Source organism: Panthera leo, chromosome B1 (genome assembly GCF_018350215.1).
Source record: "Panthera leo isolate Ple1 chromosome B1, P.leo_Ple1_pat1.1, whole genome shotgun sequence".
NCBI lineage: Eukaryota > Metazoa > Chordata > Mammalia > Carnivora > Felidae > Panthera > Panthera leo.
In genome coordinates, this window is record NC_056682.1 from 199,310,514 (window position 1) to 199,331,838 (window position 21,325).

The 21,325-nt window shown below is 49.5% G+C and overlaps 1 protein-coding gene across 12 annotated transcripts in view; it reads left to right on the forward strand.

The window, feature by feature from the left end:
• Positions 1-21,325, forward strand: part of STK32B (serine/threonine kinase 32B) — a 404,839-nt gene that overhangs the window by 349,381 nt on the left and 34,133 nt on the right. For all 12 annotated transcript variants that reach the window (XR_006202037.1, XM_042936913.1, XM_042936916.1 and 9 more), the window contains one exon: positions 14,590-14,693. Coding sequence is in view for 11 of the 12 variants with exons in the window: in XM_042936913.1 (XP_042792847.1) it covers positions 14,590-14,693 (104 nt within the window). In the remaining variant the exon portion in view is untranslated. The remainder of the gene's footprint in view (positions 1-14,589; positions 14,694-21,325) is intronic.

Here is a 21,325-nt window from a genome sequence, read left to right on the forward strand (position 1 = left end):
AGCCAAAGTTGGACGTTTAACCAACTGAGCCACCCAGGCACCCCTATTCTTATTGATTTTCTGTCTATTTATCATTAAGTGTTGAAATCCCCAACCGTAATTGTGACTTTGCCTATTTTTCTTTGCATTACAGTTTTGTCTCACATAGTTGGATGCTCCGCAGTAAGGTGTATACATTTTTAGGATTACTACATCTTCTTGCTAAATTGTTGCATGTGTCATTACATAACATCTTCTTCCATGTTCTGAAGTCTGTTTTTTTTTTCAGTTGGCCTTAAATGAACTTTTTAATGTTTGTTTATTCGTTTATTTATGTTTAAATGTATTTATTTGAATTCACATTAGTTAACATATAGTGTAATAATGGTTTCGGGAGTAGAATTTAGCGATTCCTCACTTCCGTATAACAACACCCAGTGCTCATCCCACCAAGTGCCCTCCTTAATGCCCATCACCCATTTAGCCCATCGCCCCACCCTCCTCCCTTCCGGCAACCCTCAGGTTGTTCTTTGTATTTCAGAGTCTCTTTGTGTGATATTAATATAGCCACTTCAGCTTTCTTTTGTTGATGTTTGCATGGTATTTCCAGTGGGGTGCCGGTAAATGTTTAACAACTAGCGCTCTGGTAAAGAGGAAGAAAGTCACTGATTTGTAGATTTTGCTGATTTTTGTGATGTAAGTCCACCCACCACGATTGACTTCAAGTTATCAGTGTGACATCATCGAACACAGAGTAGGAGAGAGATGATCTGGGATAAGCCTGTTCCAGAACACCCCTGATAATATCTCTTTCCATCCATTCATGTTTAACCTGTATCTTTGTATTTTAAGTACATGTTATGTAGGCAGCCTTTTTTTAATCCAATCTAGTAATTTCTGCTTTCCATTGATATTTAGACCATTTACACTTAATGTAATTAGTGATATGGTTGGATTGAAATCCATCACCTTGCTTTTTCTTTGTTCCATTTGTTCTCTGTTCATTTGCTGCTCTTCTGCTTTATTTTGGATTCGTTCACCATTTTGTATGATTCCACTTTAATTCCCTATTGGTTTACTATTCCTACCTCTTTTTAAAAAATCATAGCTAGGGGTTGTCCTATATTTATAATATACACCATTAATTAATCTGCGTCTACCTCGAAATCATACTGCTTCATGTGTAATGTAAGAATCTTACAGTAGGGGCACCTGGGTGGCTCAGTCAGTTGAGCATCTGACTTCAGCTCTGGTTCTGATCTCACGGTTCATGAGTTCAAGCCCCACATCAGGCTTGCTGCTGTCGGTGCAGAGCCCGCTTTGGATCCTCTGTCCCCTTCTCTCTCTGCCCCTCCCTCATGTGCACTCTCTCTCTCAAAAATAAACATTTAAAGAAATCTCACAGGGATACCTGGGTGACTCAGTCGGTTAAACGTCTGACTTCAGCTCAGATCGTGATCTTACAGTTTGTGAGTTCAAGCCCCATGTCGGGCTCTGCGCGGACAGCTCAGAGCCTGGAGCCTGGTTTGGATTCTGAATCTCCCTCTCTCTCTGCCCCTTCCCCACTCACGTGCTCTCTCTCTCTCTCTCCCCCTCCCTCCCTCAAAAGTGAATAAATGTTAAAAAAAATGTTTTAAATCTTACAATAATATACTTCCAGTTCCTCCCACCTATCTTTTGTTTTATTGTGCTGTAGATATATTATTAATTAATTTTATTTTTGCTTCAGACAGTAAATTATATTTTAAAGTGGTTAAAAATGAAAAATACTGATTTTACATTTACATTCCTTTTACCCACATCCAGTATTTTTTGTTTCTTTGTGCAGCCTCAGTTTTTACAGGATATCAAATTCATTCTACCTGAAAGGCTTGCTTCACCAATTCTTATTGTGAAAGTCTACTGGTAGTGAATTCCTTCATTTTTTTATTGTTTGCTGCAAAAAGTCTTCATTTGTGTACATTTTAAAAAGAAATCTTAATAGAATTCTGGATTCAACTTTTTTTTTCTCTTTCAGTGCTTAAATATGTCACTCTCTCGCTTATGGCAATGTTTCCGACAACAAATTTGCCATAATCCCTATCTTTGCTCTCCTGTGGGTCATATGCCTTTTTTCTTCAGCTGCCTTCAAGATTTTCTCTTTCTCTTTGGTTTTAGATACGATGTGCTTATGCGTGTTGTTTCTTTTGTCATGTTGTGTTTGTCCTGGTTGGTGTTCTCGGAGCTTCTTAGACATGTGTGGTTTGGTGACATAATTCTTTGGAAAATTCCTGATTATTATCTCTGTAAACATTTTTTCTTGACCCGTTCTCTCTCCTCTCCCTCGCTCGCTCTCTGTCCGTTTCTGAGTTTTTCCGTTACATGTATGTTAGACCTTCCATATTTCCCCATAGCAGTTGGATTCTCTGTTGTTTCTCCCACTTTTTTTTCTCTTATTGTTCCACTTTGAATAACTTCATTTGACTTACCTTCAAGTTCACCTCTTCTGTCCTTGGCTGTTTCAAGTCTGTTGGTGAAGCATGTTGGAAGCATGCCTTATCTCTGGCACTATGTTTTGATTTGTTTTTATTATTGTTAGAGTTTCCATCTGATTCTTTTATAGGTTCTGTCTTTTGGTTGAAATCCCCATTTTTTAATGTGTACTGTCTTTTCCACTAGATCTTTGAGATGTTTTCAGTTCCCTGTCTGTTAGTTCTCCCATCTGGTTCATATCCGAACATGGTTCTGTTGAGTGCTGTGTCTCTTCACACTGGGTTTTTGTTTTTTCTTTCCATCATATGTCTTACAGCTTTTGGTGAAAGACTGGACATTTCGTGTAGGACAGGGTTTATACCTGGAAATGGATGTGTCTCTCCCACGACTGTGCCTTTAGTGTTGTGTGTATGGAAGAACTGAGTCAGTCTAATCAGGGGTTGAGCTGAGTCAGGGTCGGTATGGTTGCTCTCAGCACACCTCCTCCCGAGTTAGTGTTCCCTCAATGTTCCTGTTCTACCTTCCGCTTCAGGCTTTCTCTGTGGGCCAGTGCCTTAGAGAAGGTCTCACTCCTGTTCCTTCTCTTCCTTCTTGTTACTCGATACTTGGTCTGGTCGGGGGCAGCAGGGCACAGGGGACTACATGTTCCCTGTTGTCTTGGCTCAGCCAGTCTTCGCTGGGCTCTGTTTCGCCCAACATCTTGTCTCGGGGATGGGTCTTTCTCATTGACCCTGCCTCTCTCCCAGCAATGGGAAACCATGAATTGTCTGAGCCCAGGATGATTTTCTGTCCCTTCCCAGAGGTAGAGATTTTATTTTTCTGTTCCTTGCCTCACGCTCAGTGAGTATTCACCTGTGCCCTTGTGGTCACAGAATCTTCCGCCCTTCCTGCTTTATAAGGCTTTTGTTCCAAAGGGGCATGGGGAGCTGGACCTTGGAAGAGCTCTGTGCCCTCCGGGAGCAGTTGCTTTCTCTTCCCCAATCCTGCATCAAGGCAAGCTTTCAACAGCCTCCTAGTCTCTTCATGAATACACAGTGAGGTCAGCAGAGAAGAGCCTGTGAGGAGAGGTGAATTCCCCTTGCATCTGGACAGCGGTTCTGTTCTCTTACTTAAGCCTGCACACAACCTTCAGCAATTCGGTAATCACCGTAACAGAAGTCTCTCACCCTATGGCAGGTTCAGGGGGGAATTTTAAAGAGCATTAATTTTCAGGGCGCCTGGGTGGCTCCGTCGGTTGAGCGTCCAACTTTGGCTCAGGTCATGATCTCAAGGTTCCTGAGTTCGAGCCCCGCATCGGGCTCTGTGCTGACAGCTCAGAGCCGGGAGCCTGCTCTGGATTCTCTGTGTGTGTGTGTCTCTCTCTGCCCCTCTCCTGCTCGCACAGTCTCTCTCTCTCTCTCTTAAAAATAAATAAAACATTAAAAAAAATTTTAAGAGCATTAATTTTCGTGGATAAACAGAGAATCTTGGAATCCTTTAAGAGACAGACACTATATAAATGAACTTTTCTTTTTTTAAGTTTATTTATATTTTTGAGAGAGAGAGCAGGAGGGCCAAAGAGAGAGGGAGAGAGAGAGAGAATCCCAAGGAGGCTCCAAGATGTCAGCACAGAGCCCAACGCAGGCTTGAACCTACAAACCATGGGATCATGGCCTGAGCCAAAGTAAAGAGTCAGATGCTTAACCGACTGAGCCATCGAGGTGCCCGTGAACTTTTCTGTCAGCATAACGTGCTGTGAGATCCCCAGTTTCACATACTGACTGTGTAAAATGCCCTGAGTCTAATTCTGTGCTTCCAGTTAGAACACCATTCTCTAGGAAAACTTCCAAAGTCCTTTTTCTTTTTAAGCGTCTAGTTTAATCTGACATGTTTTAGCATGAAGTCGTTTTCTGGTAATGGCACGTCATTTATTTTCATATTGCCTTATTAGCCAATCACACTTCCCTTCTCTTCCTCTTCTTGTGTAGACTTACGAAGTCCTAATGGTCAACACCTGAACAGTGTCTCACATGCTTTCATTTCGGTTGCTAATGATGCTGCTGGTGTTTCCAGGAGAGAATTGATCAGACTGACGCCGTAGTTTCGTTTCTTCTCCAAGTGTGTGACACCTGACTTCATCTGGCTAGCTAGAGAGCCAAAGAAATATAAATGACCCCTAAGGGATCCAGGCAAAAGCCAGGGATGCTGCTTATCTCTGCTTCCCACAGCTTTCAGCACGCTTTAACGCAAAGAATTAGGAGGAAGCTCTTGAATCATTTGGGGAACACGTAAGACATGGGACCTCCATGAGCTGGGCTTTCACTTACGCAAGCATTTCATTGCTCATGCAATAATGAATTGGTATAACGATAACTGGGTCCCGTCTGTTAAGAACTTGCTATGTGTCTGTCCCTGTATTAAATGCATCGCGAATGTTAGCTCACCGTGGGTAGGGGCTTTTATTATTCCACGGAATCTGAGACTCATACAGGGGTTGAGTCCTCGCCCAATGACAAACAGCCGGCAGTGGTAGCCACTGAGACTGGAAGCTAGGACTCTGACCAATTTCTTTGCTACTCGGATGCACTGAGCATCCACTTCTAGACCAGCTCCGTGCTAATCCCTGAGCATCAGGGGCTGACTTAGTCATATATCCCTGCCCTCCAAGGGCTCACATCCCAGTGAGGAAGGTGGAAATGCATGCCATTAATTAAAATATAGCATGATCAGTGCTGCGGGGAGGTACAGACCAGGGTTTGCCGAGACCCTAGAATAGGAGAGGGTAATAGGGAAGAACAGAGGAACAGCATGGTACTCAATGAACATTCCACAGGGGGAGTCAAATTTGGTCTGGGTCTTGAAGGATAAGTAGGAGTTTGTGAGTATAAAAAATAGAATAAAGATTATGAGACAAGCCACAGAAAATTAAAAATAAAGTATATCCTATTTTTTGCAGTTGGGCAAAATGAGCAGAATCAAGACAGGGCCCAAGGATGAGGTCAGGGCCGGATTTTAGGAATTCTCGTGCTGGGGCACTTGAACTTTATTCTATAGCAAATAGAAAAACTTGGAGTGATTTTAATTCAGAGATTTGAACTCATGCATAACGACAAGACAACAATAGTAAAATTAGGTGGCATTTATGGGCACTTACTCTGTGCTCAGATGAAACTTCATTCTGTCATCACGATAAGATTATGGAGCAAATACTGTTTCTCCTTGTTGCCGATGAGGGACGCTGAGGTACAAATAAGAGGTGACGTAGCTTGTACAAGGCCACTGGACCCATAAGTGTGGGAGCTGAGGTTCATTGTCAGGCCTGAAAAATTTCTACACTCACACCTTTAACCCCTCTGCTCCGTTGGTTCTACTGACTCAGATGGAGGTGGGATTCGAATGCCAGGTTGGAGTGGGTGAGGGGCCCTGGTGAGTCCCTGTAGAGACAAAACAAGAACAGAGTAGAAAGGAAGTTTCTGGAAGAGAAAGTGGCAAGTCTTGAGCCAATCAAATGATCAGAAGCAGAGACTGAAGGAGGCGCAGAGCCCGGGGACTCTGCGGTTCTGACTCGTGCAACTGAGCCGACCGTGGGCTGGAGCTAAGACCCCAGGAGGAGGGCAGTTGGAGAGGAAAGAGCTTGCTCAGGTGGGTTGAGTGTGCAGTGCCCGTGGGACCTCTAGGTGGAGGTGTCCAGGAGGCAGTTGGCTGCACAGATCTGGCCATCCCACCGGCCAGGACCTCCAAGCTGGAGACGGGGTCTTGCCAACGAAGAAAGGGCCAGTGGGCAGGACACCTGGGTTCTGGTCCCAGCTGGACTGGAAGTCACTGAACTCCTCCAACTGGCTTCACCTCCTTTATCTAGAAAATGTAGGGGCGCCTGGGTGGCGCAGTCGGTTAAGCGTCCGACTTCAGCCAGGTCACGATCTCGCGGTCCGTGAGTTCGAGCCCCGCGTCAGGCTCTGGGCTGATGGCTCAGAGCCTGGAGCCTGTTTCCGATTCTGTGTCTCCCTCTCTCTCTGCCCCTCCCCCGTTCATGCTCTGTCTCTCTCTGTCCCAACTCCCTCTCTCTCTGCCCCTCCCCCGTTCATGCTCGTCTCTCTCTCTGTCCCAAAAATAAATAAAAAACGTTGAAAAAAAAAAAAAAAAAAGAAAATGTAGGGGAGGGAGGAAATTACCGCGAAGATCCCCTCTTGGCAGAAACGTGGCAATTGTATGTTCCCAGTCAAGGAGGCAGTTAGGTTTAGGAACAGATCCCGGGAGCCCGTCGGCTTGTGGGCTGGACATTGGCTGGTGTGTTACACTCCAGGACAGCAGTCCAAGCCTTCAGCCATACCCACAAAGCTAAACCAGCAGGGTGATAATTATAACTTAGGAGGTTATGGTATTTTTTTTTCCATATTTTTAGTCTGCGTGGTTCTCGTGGGGTGACAGGTCCCACCACATGCGTGTTTACATTGCCGGGGAAGGGGAGATGTTAGCGGGAGGTGAGGCTGATCTTTCCGAGCCACTGGGCTGCGTGGCTCCCCAAGCCTGCCCAGCGTGCTTCTTTGTGTTCTCACAAGTGTTCATGGAGTGTGCAACACGCTCTGGGCTTGTGAAAGCTCCTGGGGATGTAACAGGAAAGGAAACAGACGCTGCCAAGGAAGGTGATTCGAGGATTTTAAGTCCTTTTTTATCAACGTGCAGGTTCACGGTGAACCATTTATTTATTTTTCTTTCGGGTGAAGTTGTAACCCTAATTTCCTCAAACATAGAATCCCAGGATCTTCATAAACGCTCTTGGTTTCAGTCCCGGTTGAATTAACGGATTTAATGCAATGACCTTGTAGAGATTTTGGAATATACAACACATAAAGTAGCAGCACCTGGGTGGCTCAGTCGTTTGAGCGTCTGACCTTGGCTCAGGTCCCGATCTCACAGTTTGTGGGTTCGAGCCCCACGTCAGGCTCTGTGCTGACAGCTCAGAGCCTGGAGCCTGCTGTGGATTCTGTGTCCCCCCTTCTCTCTCTGCCCCTCTCCCACTCACGCTCTGTCTCTCGCTCTCAAAAAATAAACATTTTTAAAAATTAAAAAAAAATTTTAAACATAGAAAGTATACGTTATGCGTGTGGATGTATGCATGTGGATTATTTTTTTTTTATTTTTAAATTTTTTTTTTAACGTTTATTTATTTTTGAGACAGAGAGACAGAGTATGAACGGGGGAGGGTCAGAGAGAGAGGGAGACACAGAATCCGAAGCAGGCTCCATGCTCTGAGCTGTCCGCACAGATGCCTGACGCGGGGCTTGAACTCACGAACCGCGAGATCATGACCTGAGCTGAAGTCGGACGCTTAACCGACTGAGCCACCCAGGCGCCCCTCATGTGGATTATTTTTATTTTCAGCATATTTCAGCATAGACATGGTGTAATTTGGTGGAAGATGTCTGGATTTTGAGGGAGACCCAGCAAGGTTCCGATCATCGTTCTGGATGACCCCGGAGAAAGGGGGAGGGGATGCTGGGTTCAGATAAGGCTCTGAGTCTCCCGGCTGTGCCCCCAGGCCTGTTACTTAACTGCTCCAAACCCCAGCTTCCAGGATTAAAGATCCTAATAGCGCTGCCTCCCAAGGCCCTTCCGAGGATCAAGTGGAGTGTGAAACCATAGTTCACGCCCTGTAAATATTAGCTTTGCTGAGGAGTAAATAATCTATGTGAAAAACCTTGAAGAACTTATAGCGCGTGGTCGATGTTCAATAAATGGCCACATCAGTATTGCAGCTCTCGGCGTCGTACGTAAAATCACAGCTCATGGTAATAAACAAACAGCTGTACTGTGCCCTGGGCTGAAAGTGGTAGGGAGGTGGTCCCATCCGGGCTTTTCCACTCACCATCTCCACGGCCCTGAAATTACCCCTTTACCCACTCAGTTTCTCCATTCGTGGCTTGGGTGCTTTGGGGCTGGGTGGGGATAACGTGTGAAGGAACTTTGCACCCTAGAAAGCTCTGCGTGACTGATTTGTGCATCACGATGGTGGTTAGAGGTGTCACTTCCAATGGCTGAAAATAGATTCGGGGTTGGCCCTTCCCCCACCAGGTCATTGCCAGAAGTTTTAATCAAGAAGGACTTGAGGAATTTCGTTCATCTCTTAAAAAAGAAAAATTTATTTATTTTGAGAGAGAGAGTGAGTGAATGAGAGCAGGAGAGAGGCAGAGAGAGAGAAGGAGACAGAGAATCTCAAGCAGGCTCTGCGCGGTCAGCACGGAGCCTGACGCAGGGCTCGAACTCACACACCGGGAGATCGTGACCTGAACTGAAACCAAGAATCAGATGCTTAACCGACTGAGCCGCAGAGGCACCCCCGTTCATCTCTAATCCAATATAGGGGTACTCAGACTTTGGATCCTGGACATCCTTTCTAGGCAAGGTCATAACCAACTCCTCTCACCTGCTTGGTTTGTCATTTGCTGTTCCGGGGAGGCAGGGCTGCCCCTCCACGGGGCTGTCTTCACTCACTGTCCTCCAGGGAAACCCCAGTCCTGGCTGTGGCAGCGTTGACCCATCCCATTCCTTCCTGAGCCAGACTCAACAGCAGCTAGCTCAAATTCTGTGCTGTTTGAAGATTAAATAACTTTATCCTTGCCAAATTCCTAAAACAAGTCTTGTTGGGGGTGCCTGGGTGGCTCAGTTGGTTGAGCGTCCGACCTCCACTCAGGTCATGATCTCGCGGTCTGTGAGTTCAAGCCCCGCGTCGGGCTCTGTGCTGACAGCTTGGAGCCTGGAGCCTGTTTCAGATTCTGTGTCTCCCTCTCCCTCTGCCCCTCCCCCACTCATGCTCTGTCTCTCTCTGTCTCAAAAATAGACATTAAAAATTTTTTTTTAATAAAAAAAATAAATAAAACAAGGCTTGTTGGTACAAGCAAATGCTCCGTAAAGATTAGCTGCTTTTATTAGCAATGTCTTGAGAGCTTAGAACAGTGCTTGGCCCGGCGCCTGGGTGGGTCAGTAGGTTAAGTGTCTGATTCTTGATTTCGGCAGCTCAGGTCATGATCTCAGGGTTCATGAGTCCCAGCCCCGTGTCGGGCTCCGCACTGATAGTACAGAGGCTGCGTGGGGTTCTCTGTCTCCCTCTCTCTCTGCCCCTTCCCTGCTCACTCACTCTCAAAAATAAATAAACATAAAAAAAAAAAAAAAGAACAGTGCTTGGCACATAGCAAGGTACATAGTTTGCTGTTTGTATTATAATCGTTCCTTTATTTGGTCAGTCAACACACCCTTCCCACATGTCTTCTCCCACATGTCTTTGAGGAGTACAGGACGCACGTAAAGAACTTTGCAGCATCTGGTACCTAACAGCTTCCTGGAGGCGGTGTCTCTGGAGCTGCACCCTTTGTGAGAGAGCCTACTGAATGAGGGGAGAGAGCAAGAGACAGACAGACAGATGGGGAGTTCTAGGAACATCGAACAGCGTGCGGATGAAGGCCGGGGTGGCGTGGGCAACCCCAGCGGCATGGTACAGCTCAGAAGATCTCCGGGCAGCACTAAGGACCCTGAGTGCCAGACCCCAGAAGTCCGGCTCACCTAACCGCACAGGTTCCCAGCCCTAGTACCTTGTCTCGCTCCACTAAAACTTAAAAAAAGACTCCAGGATCAGGTCAAATTTCCAAGCCACGTTTGCTATTGAGTTAGTCCCCTTCGAGAGCCAGTAAAGCACATGAGCCCATTAAAGGCTCTGAGAAGTCCAGCAGGAAGGAACGTGGTTGAACCTCGTCTTTTCCCGGACACGTTTGACCTCAGCATCCTTCCTCCTCCAAAATGTCTTCGCCTCACGCGGAGCTGATGGTATTCCCAGGAGCACAGATCATAAAACAGCCGTGAGGTCAGGGAGACCTTTAAGCTGGGTGCAACCGTGGCCTGCGTCCCGGATCAGAAAGCCAACTCCCCCGTCAGAATTGAGAAGGACAGACTGGAGAAGACGACTCTGGAGGCCTGAGGACTGGTGGGGAGGCCGCTGCAGGAGATCTGAGCAAGGGCTGTCAGTCCACACAGAGGAGGAAGCGGGTACAGGAGCTGTGCCTGGTGGATGGTGGAATTTAACTTACAGTGGTGCGTCCCCTGAACCTGGGAGTCAGGACCAGGGTTCTCGACTTAACAGCAGGGCTAGCGAGGGGGTGGCCGAGGCAAACCATTCCTCCCCCTCAAGCCCTGTGGCCAGTTCCAAAAGGGAGGGGACGATGCAAGGTGGTTTCCAAGGGACCCTTCGCTTCTGTCGTGCTGACACTCTAAGGCCACCAGCCATCTCTGCTTCTGAGGCATGGTCCGGCTTTATGGCATCAGGGGTGAAAGAGCCAACGGATGTGCATTATTAAATGCCTACTGTATACTTGGCTGAGCGCCAGGCCCTGGGAGGGAAGGAAGGCATAAGGGAGCATCAGGACCCGTCCTCACATAACTCCTGGCAGTCACCTTAGTACAGGAGAAAGGACTCTGGAGTCAGAAGACCCAGGGAGGCGAAGCCCAGCTCTGCCACACCAGCTAGATGGCCTGGGGCAAGTCCATGGCCCCTCTTAGTGATCTCCTTGGGCTGTACAACAAAGTACACAAACACAAGAGAAGGTCACTCCCTCGACGTTCTGGAGGCCAAATCCTTACCAAGATGTCAGCAGGGCTGTGCTCCCTCGGGAGACTCTAGGGGAGGACCCTTCCTTGCCTCTTCTGGCCTCCATTGGCTCCAGGGGTTCCTGGGTTTGTGGCCTCTCCAGTCTCTGCTCCCACGACCCTCTCTGTGTCTCCAACCCCCTTCTTTTCTCTCCTATAAGGACGTCAGTAATTGGGTTTAGCGTGGGCCCTACAATTTATCTTGAGATGACTTTATCTTGAATCCTTAATTATATCTGCAAAGAGGCTGCTTCCAAATAGAGTCCCATTCACAGGTACCAGAGGTTAGCACTTGGATATAGCTTTGGAGGGATAGTATTCAACCCACCACACCCCTTCATGCCTCTCCTGTCTCCTCTGAAAATGGAGATCATTATAGCACCTGCCTCACTGGGTGCCTGGGGCATCATAAGACCCTCGGCCTGGACCCTGGACAGCTGGTTGTTCTTTTTCCTCCATCCACATTCGGGAGGAGTCTCGAACCTGACCTCCAGCTTTATACCTGCCCGATGCTCTCGCTTCGACGCACTGTGATTCCGGGCCACCAAAGCGCTCATTTCGGTGGCATGTGGACTATGACAAAAATGTTTTCCATGTTGTGTCGTCAGCCCCAAGTGTGCACGGGAGGCAAGAATGTCACCGTCTCTGGGAGTGCAGTCACGGGCCACAGACATTTGTCACTTGATGGGTCATGACAGCCAGGACGGAATGCTGCTTGTACCCTGAATTCTGAATGGGCTGGGGCTGCTGGACCTGTCAGGGATTTATGGGGAGCACGTCCGTGCACACAGCCATCGCTGCAGTCGTGGGCGCGTCCCTGCCTCCTGCACTCACTGCACCCATGGGCTGGGCCAGGAGCTGTGCAGGCCCTGGGAACGCACAGACAGCACGATGTTCCAGAACACTCAGCACAGACAGAAGAGGCCAGGTGCGCAGACTGAGAGGCAGGGAAGGAAGTCCCTCGAGATCGGAGCCCAGCCTCAGGCTCATGGTCGGATGCACTGGGTTACAGAGGAGCACAGCTCGGTGCTAGCACCTGCGAAGGAGGCAAGTAACTGCTCACAGGATGCCTAATGAACAGGCAAGATCCCCACCTCCGAAGGCAGGTCGATCTGCAATGGAAAGAACGGGCCGACACAAAGATGCTAAAAATGTGCAAGTCAGGGTCTGGAGACCAGTAGATCATGAGGGTGAAGTTTAGGGTGGCCCCCAGGCTTCGGGGTGACGGGGTGGACGGCGTTGAGGCTAAGCGTGACGGGGGAAGAGATTTGAATGCCAATTCTAGCAATGCAAGCCATGCCCGAGATTTCCGGAGCGCTCCCTCTGGACCAGCCAGGCATCGGGCTGAACCCTTGGCACATAGTATCTTATTTAATCCTCATCACGGCTCGATGAATAAACCGTTCTTATTATCCGCATTTCACCAAACTGAGACAGACGCTTAAGTCACTTGCTAAACTCCTTTCCAGCCACACTGACCTGCTTTCGGTTTCCCAGCACACCACATCAGTTCCCTTGTGAGGCTCAACTAACCCGAGGGGACATTTGCTCAGATTCCCAGTCCTGCCTCCCCCCAATTTAGGCTGAGTGACTTTTTGTGCTTAAAGAAAAATCGATACAAACGTTACTTCAAACAGGGATTCTGCCAGTGTATAAGGCACACCTCAGCTTTGCACCTCCTGGCTGTGGGACTTCCTTCACGCCTCCGTCCCTCTCTGAGCCTCATCTGTAAAATGGGCCCCATGCACACGTGACCCTGAGGGCTCTTGTGAAGAGGAAAGGAGAACCCGCGGGTGAGTGTGCCCTCTAAGATACGAAGCAAGTGGAGAGCATCGCCGGGGCGGCCGGTGTGTGGCGGCTGGTTGGGGGCAGGTGTCCAGCAGCCCAAGGGCACAGCGTCCGTGTCGCCTGCCTCGTCCAGCCCTCCCCGTTCCCATGCTCACTGAAGGCCATTCTGAAAACTGAGTCGCGACCTCTTTAATCACAGCACATTGTGGTTCCAAGGGACAGATTTCGGCTGCTGTGACGACTGCAAAATGGAATTATGTCTGCAAATTAATTTGCTGGAAAGGATCCACATTTCCCAAAGTTTTTCTGGAAGCCGAGACGAGCAATCAGAGCATAGATGCCCTCCTGGCCTCGTTGATTTTGGGGCGAGGCAGTGAGATGACCCCACCACTCGGCACGTCAGGGCGTCTCAGGGCCAAGGGACCCCCCAGCACCACCGCAGTGCCCTGAAGAATAAGAATCAGGGCCCAGCACACTCGGCCGTCCAGCCTTCACTTTTCGCTCAGCTGAGGTGAGATCGATTCACAGACCAAAACTCGCCGTTTTAAAGGAGCAATTCTGTGGCATGGAGTACATTCTCAGCACCACCCAGCCACCACCTCTGTCTAGTTCCAGAACGTCTTCGTGTCCCCCAGAGGACACCCATTCAGTGGTCACCCCCCATCTGCCCCTCCCCCAGCCTGGGGCACCCGCCATCTGCCTTCTCTCTCTGGATTTTCCAACTCGGGGAGGTCCTCGTAGATCCCACCTATGCTAAACTAAAACGGTTTCCTGAGATTGGCAGCAGACTCAAAGGGTCCTAAACGTCCCCAGTTGTCGGCATGCCTGACCCGGCGTCAGTGCCAGAAGCAGAGTGACATTTGTCAAGGTGCAGTTTCTTCCTCTTAGCTGAGATCTTACCCCACCCGTGTTCGTGCTGCCTGGGATTCCCGCTCCCCCAACCCACCTCCCCCCAGCAGACGGCCTCCACCCCGCACTTGGTGCACCCCATTTGGTTTTTAATTTTTTTTAATGTTTCTTGAAAACTCCTTTTATTTAAAAATGTTTTTTAACGTTTATTTATTTTTAAGAGACAGAGCATGAGCAGGGGAGGGGCAGAGAGAGGGAGACACAGAATCCGAAACAGGCTCCAGGCTCCGAGCTGTCAGCACAGAGCCCGATGTGGGGCTCGAACTCACGGACCGCGAGATCATGACCTGAGCTGAAGTCGGATGCTCCCCCGACTGGGCCACCTGGGTGCTCCAGAGCACCCCATTTGGGTGCCTCCCCGGGGGACACACCTGTGTTTCCGGGGATGCCTGAATCTTTTTTTTTTTTTTTTTTTTTTTTAATTTTTTTTTTTTTAACGTTTATTTATTTTTGAGACAGAGAGAGACAGAGCATGAACGGGGGAGGGTCAGAGAGAGAGGGAGACACAGAATCTGAAACAGGCTCCAGGCTCTGAGCTGTCAGCACAGAGCCCGATGCGGGGCTTGAACTCACAGACCGTGAGATCATGACCTGAGCCGAAGTCGGACGCTTAACCGACTGAGCCACCCAGGCGCCCCCGGGGATGCCTGAATCTTGTTCTCGAGCCCGCTTGTGGCTTACAGAGGGCAGGAACCACGTGGCACAGTGGACCGAGTCCTGGCTCCGCCCTCCGAGAAGCTGGGTTACTGTCCCCATGTCCCCTCTCTGAGGGCTGGTGAGTATAAACTGTGACGCACAGTGACATCATCTTTGTCCTGTCTTTGGCAGCCCCAGAAGTGTTCCAGGTGTATGTGGAGGGAGGCCCCGGCTACTCGTACCCCGTCGACTGGTGGTCCCTGGGTATCACGGCCTACGAGCTGCTGCGGGGCTGGGTAAGATGTGTGCCTGCACGGGGAGCACGGGGAGCACGGGGAGGAGGGGCTCAGGTCCACCCGGACTGGGGTGCTGTCGGCCAGACGTTCGGCTGGGGAGGCGTGCACGCGTGAGGAGTCAGAGGCCCCGGGTCTCCGTCCTGATCGTCTGTGTGCCTGGGGTCCCTGAGCATTAGAGGGGCCCCGAGCGAGCTCCTGGTCCAGCCGCCTCACTCTGCTGGCGGGAAAAGGACGTCCCAGCGGGGAAGATCTTCCGTCAAGGCCAGCAGCTCGAATGCCCCGAGCACCTCGGCATCGTGGTTTCAGACGCTGCCGTCTTTCATCCCACGACGCTGCATCCGTGCCTGACCCTCCAGCTCATTTCGAGGCTCTTTCAGTATAAGGCCATGTTCCTTTCCTCTTTATGTGTTTTCCCTGTATCTGCCCTGAGCACAGAGGTAGATGTCCCATAAAATCGGGGCGTTTGGTACGTACTTTTGTTTGTATTTCACTGAATGCGATAGCCAAAGACAAGTAACGGCGACTAAGAACTCATTTTTATTTTGGCGGAAAGAATTATGACGAGCTCATCTCGAGGCGTTTGTTCTCTGCACAAGAATCGTTTGCAAACAATGCCCCTTGACCTTGGTTTCCCTGTGGGTGCAGCGGGGTAACAGCCTTCGGTCGGTTTCATGGAGCTGCGGTTACCGCAGGGTCTCTCGGCGCTGCCGGAAGGAGACCTGGGATTTGCGTGTCACTTGCCTTGTCCAGCAACAGTGTCCCTGCCCAGAGCCACGATTTTCAGTGCGTCACAGTCATTTGTGTCCACGCACATCCAGGCCAGCGGAAGTGCACTCCCCGAAGGCAGGGGGCACCAGTGTGTGTGATACAGGGTGAGGAAGGAAGGAAGGAAGGAAGGAAGGAAGGAAGGAAGGAAGGGAGGGAGAGAGGGAGGGAGGAAGAAGGAAGGAAGGAAGGAAGGAAGGAAGGAAGGAAGGAAGGAAGGAAGGGAGGGAGAGAGGGAGGGAGGAAGAAGGAAGGAAGGAAGGAAGGAAGGAAGGAAGGAAGGAAGGAAGGAAGGAAGGATGAGAGCAGTTTGCAAGCTGTCAAAGCCATGGGAATGCAAATATTATTATTTTCCATCCTGTAGTTTAAGCGACTATTGTGAGGTCCCGATCTCAGTGACCTCCTCTGAATGCCTCAAAAACATAATTACTACATGTGATGTGTCTAGAATTTAAAAAATATATATGTGAATATATATGAACTTGTTAGTTTTCTCAGGCACTGAATGAAAAAAATCCATCTTATTCTTGGGTGGTTCCTTGGTCATCTGCCGGTTTCGTTGGTGCTGGTTTCATTGAGAGTCCCTAACGCTGTATGACCACAGGACACAGGCATCCTTCAGATGCTATTTGTCTGATATCCTCAGTCACGCAGATACCCTGGGTGAGCGGTTGCCCCAGGCATGACTGGGTGTTCACCAGCGGAAAGTCCATTGTCTGTGTTAAATAAAAATCAGTCGGGTACATTTGCAGATGTAATTGGCTTTATCGTTTTCTAAGTGACGACATTTTGGGCCCGTGGGGTTTTTTTGTTGTTTTTCTTTTTGTTTTCATTTTTGTTTAACATCTGTCATTCCTCACGGGTCAGAACAGTCAAAGATGAGGACTTGACAAAAAGGCCCAAGGATAGAGTGGCTCTTGCTGGTTCCAAAATGAATTGTGTCACTTTTAATTCGACTGAGTTTTCTACTCAGAGATTCAAATGCCATGTTCAGGAGAAGAAGGACAGGCACACAGTGGGATTGGAGCCTTCGGCACGGGGACAGAGTGGTTGGTTCAGTGAAAGGACACCTGTTATGTGCTCGTGTAAACCTTTCTCACAGATGTCTTGGTCTGGCTTCACCTTGGACAGGTTTTGCAAATACTCGGCTGTTTTTCTTTTTTTTCTTTTTTCTTTTTCCATTTTTATTTATTTATTTATTTATTTATTTATTTATTTATTTAATATGAACTTTATTGTCAAATTGGTTTCCATACAACACCCAGTGCTCTTCCCAAAAGGTGCCCTCCTCAATACCCATCACCCACCCTCCCCTCCCTCCCACCCCCCATCAACCCTCAGTTTGTTCTCAGTTTTTAAGAGTCTTCTTATGCTTTGACTCTCTTCCACTCTAACCTCTTTTTTTTTTTTCCTTCCCCTCCCCCATGGGTTTCTGTTAAGTTTCTCAGGATCCACATAAGAGTGAAACCATATGGTATCTGTCTTTCTCTGTATGGCTTATTTCACTTAGCATCACACTCTCCAGTTCCATCCACGTTGCTACAAAGGGCCATATTTCGTTCTTTCTCATTGCCACGTAGTACTCCATTGTGTATATAAACCACAATTTCTTTATCCATTCATCAGTTGATGGACATTTAGGCTCTTTCCATAATTTGGCTATTGTTGAAAGTGCTGCTATAAACATTGGGGTACAAGTGCCCCTATGAATCAGTACTCCTGTATTCCTTGGATAAATTCCTAGCAGTGCTATTGCTGGGTCATAGGGTAGGTCTATTTTTAATTTTTTGAGGAGCCTCCACACTGTTTTCCAGAGTGGCTGCACCAGTTTGCATTCCCACCAGCAGTGCAAGAGGGTTCCCATTTTTCCACATCCTCTCCAGCATCTATAGTCTCCTGATTGGTTCATTTTGGCCACTCTGACTGGTGTGAGGTGATATTTCAGTGTGGTTTTGATTTGTATTTCCCTGATGAGGAGTGACATTGAGCATCTTTTCATGTGCCTGTTGGCCATCCGGATGTCTTCTTTAGAGAAGTGTCTATTCATGTTTTCTGCCCATTTCTTCACTGGGTTATTTGTTTTTCGGGTGTGGAGTTTGGTGAGCTCTTTATAGATTTTGGATACTAGCCCTTTGTCCGATATGTCATTTGCAAATATCTTTTCCCATTCCGTTGGTTGCCTTTTAGTTTTGTTGGTTGTTTCCTTTGCTGTGCAGAAGCTTTTTATCTTCATAAGGTCCCAGTAGTTCATTTTTGCTTTTAATTCCCTTGCCTTTGGGGATGTGTCGAGTAAGAGATTGCTACAGCTGAGGTCAGAGAGGTCTTTTCCTGCTTTCTCCTCTAGGGTTTTGATGGTTTCCTGTCTCACATTCAGGTCCTTTATCCATTTTGAGTTTATTTTTGTGAATGGTGTGAGAAAGTGGTCTAGTTTCAATCTTCTGCATGTTGCTGTCCAGTTCTCCCAGCACCATTCGTTAAAGAGACTTTTTTTCCATTTGATGTTCTTTCCTGCTTTGTCAAAGATGAGTTGGCCATACGTTTGTGGGTCTAGTTCTGGGGTTTCTATTCTATTCCATTGGTCTATGTGTCTGTTTTTGTGCCAATACCATACTGTCTTGATGATTACAGCTTTGTTTGGCTCTCTGTTTTTCATACCGGAAACAATCACATTTAGTAAAAAAAGCTATCCCAGAAAACACTCCTAAGTTTACCTCTGGGGTGTGTAAACATAGGGGTTGTCCTTCCTTCTCAAATTCCAACACTGTGTCAGTGTCAGTGACACTGTCATTATCCACCTGTTTGTTCCTTGATGGCCTCCAAAGCCAGGGAGTTTTTCACCTCCAAAAGATGGAAGTCATGATGGGAACTTTCCGGTGTGTGCTCTCCGATCTTAGAGCTGGAAAGGATGAGATATGTGGGTGGGAAATGGATAAGACCAATACAGCCTGCTGGCTAGGGACCCAGAAATACTCTAGACCCAACCTGGGAAACAGCTGTCTCTCCCCCAGTGCTCTGTAGGGAGAGCCCAGGAATCGAGTGTCAATAATCGAGTGTCATTCTCTGCCTAAATGCAGAGCATCCGGGAGCCTGGTTGGATCTTGCAGCCTGGACCAGGGTCATAAAGAGGCTCTCTCAGCCTGATCCCAGTCCTCACCCCGCAGGCGCGCTAAGTGAAAGAGAGACCAAGAAAGTGTCACCCTCTTAGAGCACAGGCACCTTGGTCACCCCAGACGGTGAGCACACCCTCTGATTAGAACAGGGGGAGGAGAGGTGTGAGAAGGAGGTTTCCTGCCCACAGGCTCAGAGAAGGGACTGGGGATCTCAGCATGGCCGATGTCCCCAGGCATCCCTGACAGGTGATTACCACCTAAGGGCTGATTCCCCTCTGCATCCAGGGAGCTCATAGAACCGGTTTCATTTTTTGACAGCTTGCAAGGCTAGAAAGTGTTTCCTCTCACCCACCTGAAAGCCGCTTTGTCCTAGCAGACAAAGAGGATCCTAGAGGAATTCACAGGGTCACACCCTGGCCCTGCCAGGTGCCTCGTCTGTGATCTTAACCAAAGCCAATAAACAGATCGGGTGCTCAGAATCCTCATGTCTCAACTGGGAAAAAAGAAATTAATAATATCTACCCAACAGGGTCGCTTTGAGAATTAAGTCATTCCGATGATGCAAATTACCCTGCGTGTGCCTGATGAATGTCAGCAAGGGTCTGCCTCTTGCTGTGATTCCTGCCCCAGGGGCCGGGGGTGGGGGGGGGGGGGGGGGGTGGGGGGGGGTGGGGGCTGCCAGCAGCAGGCCTGCGTCCTCTCTGACTCAGCCCCTTTTTTTTTTTTTTTTTTTTTTTTTTTTTTTTTAACGTTTATTTTTTTTTATTTTTGGGACAGAGAGAGACAGAGCATGAACGGGGGAGGGGCAGAGAGAGAGGGAGACACAGAACCGGAAGCAGGCTCCAGGCTCCGAGCCATCAGCCCAGAGCCCGACGCGGGGCTCGAACTCACGGACCGTGAGATCGTGACCTGAGCCGAAGTCGGACGCTTAACCGACTGAGCCACCCAGGCGCCCCTGACTCAGCCCCTTTACAGCTGGAGGCTGGGTCCCGCCTGGTTGGTGAGCCCCGTGGGGAAGGCCCAGGGGCCTGGGGAGCAGAGGTCCGCGTCCCTTCCCCACTCTAGGCGCCTCGGTGCTCTGATTCCGGCTTGGTCGCTTGGCTCCTGTGAGTCCCGGCTTCCTCCTTCATCAAATGGGGATTATGAGGCCCACCCACAGGGTCACGGCGGGGATGACGTGAGAAAACGTGGGCAGAGCACACGCAGCGTCTGGCACCCAGGAAGCTTGCTGATTATCAAATAAGTATGCTCTTGAGACAGGTCGATGAAGATCAAGTGCTAGGACTTGCTCAGAGGAGCGTGGGAGAGTGTGTGAGGGAGCAAACGCTTAGGCCGGGTCACATAGGAGCCGCCGGAGGGAACAGTGTGAGTATAGATGGGGAAGGGCCGCTGAGGTGGACACAGCGAACATCTCTGACTGACCAGCAGTCAGGACGGTCAGAGGACGGCCCGTAAAAGACCCCGAGAACAGCCGGAGGCACTGGGCTTCACCCTGTAGGCATCATGGTGCTGTCTGTGGCCGGTCAGCACAACGGTTGAGCGAGGGTGTCCTTCAGAATCACATGTTGCTGGGCTCACCTCCCGGCTTCGCCGCGCAGTCTCTGAACGATCGGCGGTGAGCCCGTTTCTCATCTATCGGATGAGGGGACAGGGTTCCTCGACTTTGGCACTGTGGATGCTGGGGGGCCGGGAATGCTTTGTGGTGGGGGCCGTCCTGGGCAGCGCAGGACGTTCAGGAGCACCCCGGGCCTCCACCTACCAGAGGCCGGCAGAAACCTCCCCTCTGCCTCACGACAACCCAAAATATCTCCAAACATCAGCCAATTTAAATCGCTCCTGTTTGCAAACCTCTGCCGTGTAGTAACCGGGACCGAATGAGGCCCCGCATGCACTGCATGGCACGGAGCGGGGCTCTCGATGTGGACAAAGGGTGAGCCCCCAAACCCCCCCGTGGTGCCATCCCAACCACCTCCCTGACCTTGTCTTTGACCCCAGTCAGCACTTCTCCCTGCGGCCGGGTAGAGAGAGAAGGTTGGGGGTGCAGAGAGGGGATGAATAAAGAGGGAGGGTGTGTGGAGCTCCCCTGGAGGGCGGGGCGCAGAACTAAAGAACTTGGGGTACGCGGGACGGGCAGGCTCGACCGCAGAACCAGGGAATTATTGGCACGTGAACCTGAAGGAAGGAGGGAGGTGGTCCTGGGGTTGAACGCTGACGTCTTGTCCCTTGGTAAAGCAGAGAGAGCACTGTGCCAGGAGTCAGGACCTGGGAGGAAACAGACTCTGTGACCTCACTCTCCAGGTTTTACGTCTCCATTAAGGGAGGGGAAGGAGCGGGGGTTGTCGCGTGGTTTCCAGGCCGTGTTTCCTGGGCCTCTGGCACCCAGCACAGGTAGTTCAACAGTTCTGAGGAGGGGGACGTGATGTCTCTGGCTTTGGACGTTTCATAGCCCGAGGACCTGTTCTTTGCTTTCATCTGTTCCGCGTTTGAGATCTGGAGGGAAGAGGTGTGGGGGACACACACACACACACACACACACACACATCAGATTGGACGGTCCCCAAAGCCCAGCTCAGCTCTGGCTGTCCAAATAACAAGTCTGCAACAATTCCGTTCCCCCCTTTCCACTTCTCGGTCAGTTGGGGTTTTCTGTAAACCGGGGGTTCTGGAATGGAGACACACATGCGCTCCGCAATGAGTCTGTCCGGTGTCCCGCTGCGAAAATCACTTTCGCCAGTGGTTCACGTGATTGCTTTACCT